The 4,027-nt window shown below is 33.6% G+C and overlaps 1 protein-coding gene across 1 annotated transcript in view; it reads left to right on the forward strand.

The window, feature by feature from the left end:
* The first annotated feature begins 879 nt into the window (after window positions 1–879).
* Window positions 880–4,027, forward strand: part of LOC106869977 (collagen alpha-1(XII) chain) — a 5,153-nt gene continuing 2,005 nt past the window's right edge. Inside the window, exons 1-4 of the mRNA XM_014915925.2 lie at window positions 880–1,076; window positions 1,579–1,606; window positions 1,857–2,420; window positions 2,861–3,094. Coding sequence (XP_014771411.1) covers window positions 1,026–1,076; window positions 1,579–1,606; window positions 1,857–2,420; window positions 2,861–3,094 — 877 coding nt within the window. The 5' untranslated portion in view covers window positions 880–1,025. The remainder of the gene's footprint in view (window positions 1,077–1,578; window positions 1,607–1,856; window positions 2,421–2,860; window positions 3,095–4,027) is intronic.

Here is a 4,027-nt window from a genome sequence, read left to right on the forward strand (position 1 = left end):
ATATATATATATATGTATGTATGTATGTATGTACGCATATTGCAGATTTGCATGTTTTGCTTTATGTATACTCATGCATATAGTTGCATATCTAGACATGCTCATATATATCTAAATGATAAACTTCTACAAAGTTTTACGGATTTTTACAGTTCCAGTGATGGATATGTATGGTTGTATGTATGTATGTATATATATGTGCGTGTATGCATGTGCATATATACATGCATGCATAAGACATACATACATACATACATACATACATACATACATACATAAGCGTTTGTTAAACTAGATTCATTTATTGTCAGACACAAAGTATATCTCTTCATAAAACCACAAAACTTCACTTATCAGGCTCTTCTTGTGTTAGACGTTTTAACATGCATGTCTTCTCTTTACCGGAAGAAAGCATGAAACTCTCAATCAGGTACCAATTTTCACCGGATACAGTATAAGGAAGAAATTAAGATTTGTTGGAATTTCTACTTAAAATATTATGTTCGACTCATCCCTATTCTTAAATATTTTGCCAACGCCTTACCATGTGGGTTACTGCCTTGTCTTAAAATGCCATATTTCTTCTTGAATATAAAAAAGAAAAGAAATAAAACAATCGCTGGAATATGATTTGTTGTCTGAAAAATGACGTAAGAAACAATTTTGAACTGTTATACACAGCATGCATGAGAACTGTTTAAGGGTATTAGATAAGACTCTGAAATATGACTTAGTGAAAATTTACAGAATGTCGACGGAAGTAACTTCGAGCCACCCCTATTGAAAATCTTATGATCATTATCATTTCCGGTTGCACCTTTCCGTATCCTCGCTTCTTCATTTCATATATTCCCACTCATTTACAAAAGAATTGCAAAACAAAATGTTTCTATATAAACGGGGCCTCCATCACTTAAATGTCATTATCAAGCACAAGTTGGAAGCTGAAAAGACATCTGCTGCTTGTATTATTTACCAACAACGTCAAGTGTTATTCATAGCAGCTGAGAATAAGATATTTTACAATGTATTACTACCAAACAGTTTTGTACTTCTCCGTAATCTGCTTGCTGTCAGTAAGTATTATATGTCATCATCAATTGAGACGTTTACTATTCACAACTAAATATTACATTGACTGCTTTCACTCTGGCTAAATGATACTTTATAAATGCCAATTATTCTCGTTGCAATTGTTATGATATTTTAAAGACTCTTACACTCATAGAGAGTATACAATTACTTACTAACTGAAAAAATATCACACATGCGCGAAACACATCGTCCTTCTGTCTGTATATATATATATATATATATATATATATATATATATATATATATATGTATATGTGTGCGCGTGTGTGTGTGCGTATGGATCACATATGTGTAATAAGTATATATTTTTGTATCTTTGTATATATACATATATATACATAGACACACACACACACACACACACACACACACACACACACACACACACATATGCATACATGTAAATATTTGTGAACGTGTGTTTCCTAAATGTATTTATTTGTACGTAACTATAATGGGAAATTTTTCCATTTTCAATTGCAGTCAGTGGTTCAGAGTTTACCAGCGAAACGTGAGTATTCAACTTTGATATAATTTCTTATAACATTACACTTCACTGCATATTTATCATTTTTCACGATTGAAATGCATTATGCATTTACGATAACGTAAGATTATTGTATATGTATGTATGTATGTATGTATGTATGTATGTATGTAGGTAGGTATGTACATATGCGTGTATGTGTATTTGTTGTTAGTCTATATCATGTTATGCGCATAGTATAATTTATTGAAGTCAAAGTTATTTTGCTTTGCAGGATGTGTCGGTAAAGCAGCGAACATCATGTTTGTACTAGATTCTTCTAGTAGTATATGGATTGTCGATTATAAAAAACAGCTGAAATATGTGCAAAGACTTGTAGACAACTTTAACGTCGGTGTAGGTAAATCTCAAGTTAGCGTTGGAGCCATTACGTTCAGCGATAGAGCTCATCTCGAGTTTTCTCTTGATCAATACACAGACAGCATACAAGTGAAAAAAGCCGTAGCTAACATTCCTTACAGAACTGGTCAAACTAACACAGCAGAAGCATTGCAAGTTCTGAAGTCAGAACTGGAACCGAAACTACAGTCATCTTCATCTCCTTTCATTGCAATTGTTATTACTGATGGTAAATCACGTGATACAAAAGCCACAAAAGAAGAGGCCAAGTCGCTTCATAAACTTGGAGTCCACGTTTATGCTATTGGTGTTGGAAGTAATTACGATTTGAAGGAATTGAAAGCTATTGCAAGTGATCCTGTCAACAATGTATATCAAGTGACCAGTTATTCAGCATTGCAGGAAATAAATAAAGATTTTGGAGTAAAACCCTGTGAAGGTGAGAAACTATTAAAACTCATCTAATATTTTTCAATTTGTTTTTCTCAGACAGTCGTAATATTGACTCGTAAATACGTAATGCATATTCTTTTAAAATTACCCATTTACAGAAAATACGCTCGTAAGCATTTTGTTATCAGAAAACTTCATCGTGTGGTGTTATGCTTATTTCTCTTTTTAATTTTCCAAATAATAAATTTATGCAATGTCGATAAATTATAAAGGAATAATTAACATATGTATTTGTATTAACCAGCAAGTCGACAGATGTTTCATATTTGCTTAAATTTCTCATCCTTGTAATCGATAGGTTGTCTAATACGTATTGCGATATTATAAAATATTAAGGTTATGATCTATTGTAATTTGTTTACGCAGTTATCTGTAAGTATTGATAATCAACTCACGAACGAAATGTATATTTTGATTGCATTGCAGATATCACAACTCCGTCAACAACCACGAGACCAACCACAACCACGAGACCAACCACAACAACGAGACCGACCACAACCACGAGACCAACCACAACCACGAGACCAACCACAACCACGAGACCAACCACAACAACATTAAAATCAACAACTTCATTCTATTTACCCAAAATTACCATCGAAAAGGCAAAAACCATAACCGGCATGCCAATGGAAATTCCTCAGCGAGATCAAACTAGTAAGTTGCTATTACGTCTTAGTATGAATAAGAACATTTAGTCAAACAAAATGCAACCACTTTTTGTTGAATGTGGGAATATATTTTATTTAATCGGCACAGAAAATAACTAAAAACAAAATCCATGATTTAATTATTGCAATAGTCATATTAACGTTAAGGAATATTATATATATGAATATATGTACCCTGTCTTGAACATTTTCTGATGCATTTAGAATTTTTTTTAATCTGGAGAAGGGAGTTGCACCCCATGGCTTTTGTAGGCCTTCAAGCACGGTGAGGTTGACATATATAGTGTTTCTCTTGCAATAGTACAGGTGTAAATTGCTAGTTTTACTAAAAACATAAGCAAGGAGGGCATTCCAGAGGCCAACGCTATAGGGAAGAAAGACTAGCCGTAGTGGTTAATGCCTGAAGCTGGCGATATAATGTTTGGTGAAATGAAGAAGGACGAATTTATTCGAAGTATCCGTGTAAAGATGACACGAGAACAGCCAGCAAGAAGATGCAGATACCATTAAGGATGATAGATAAAACGGATGGATAGCAGAATCGGTAGAGAATCAGAGACACACTTTGTGGCATTTTGTTATTTTTTCTTAGGTTCTGAATTCAAATCACAGACAACTCCAATTTAAATTTCATCTTTCTGAGTTTGATAAAATAAGCTCTGCAGCCGATCTCATTTTCTATATATCTTTGAAGGTGACACTCCAGCGTGGTCACAGTTCAAAAGAACAACAGTAATAAAAGCAACAAAATATTAATGTTAGTTCGAGAATCTCTTACATACACACCTACCTACCTACCTACCTACCTACCTACCTACCTACCTACCTACCTACATACATACATACATACATACACACATACAGACAGACATACCAAAACATACATACACATATGTGTACATACATACACACTCATATA

This window comes from Octopus bimaculoides, chromosome 4, assembly GCF_001194135.2.
Source record: "Octopus bimaculoides isolate UCB-OBI-ISO-001 chromosome 4, ASM119413v2, whole genome shotgun sequence".
Classification (NCBI taxonomy): Eukaryota; Metazoa; Mollusca; class Cephalopoda; order Octopoda; family Octopodidae; genus Octopus; species Octopus bimaculoides.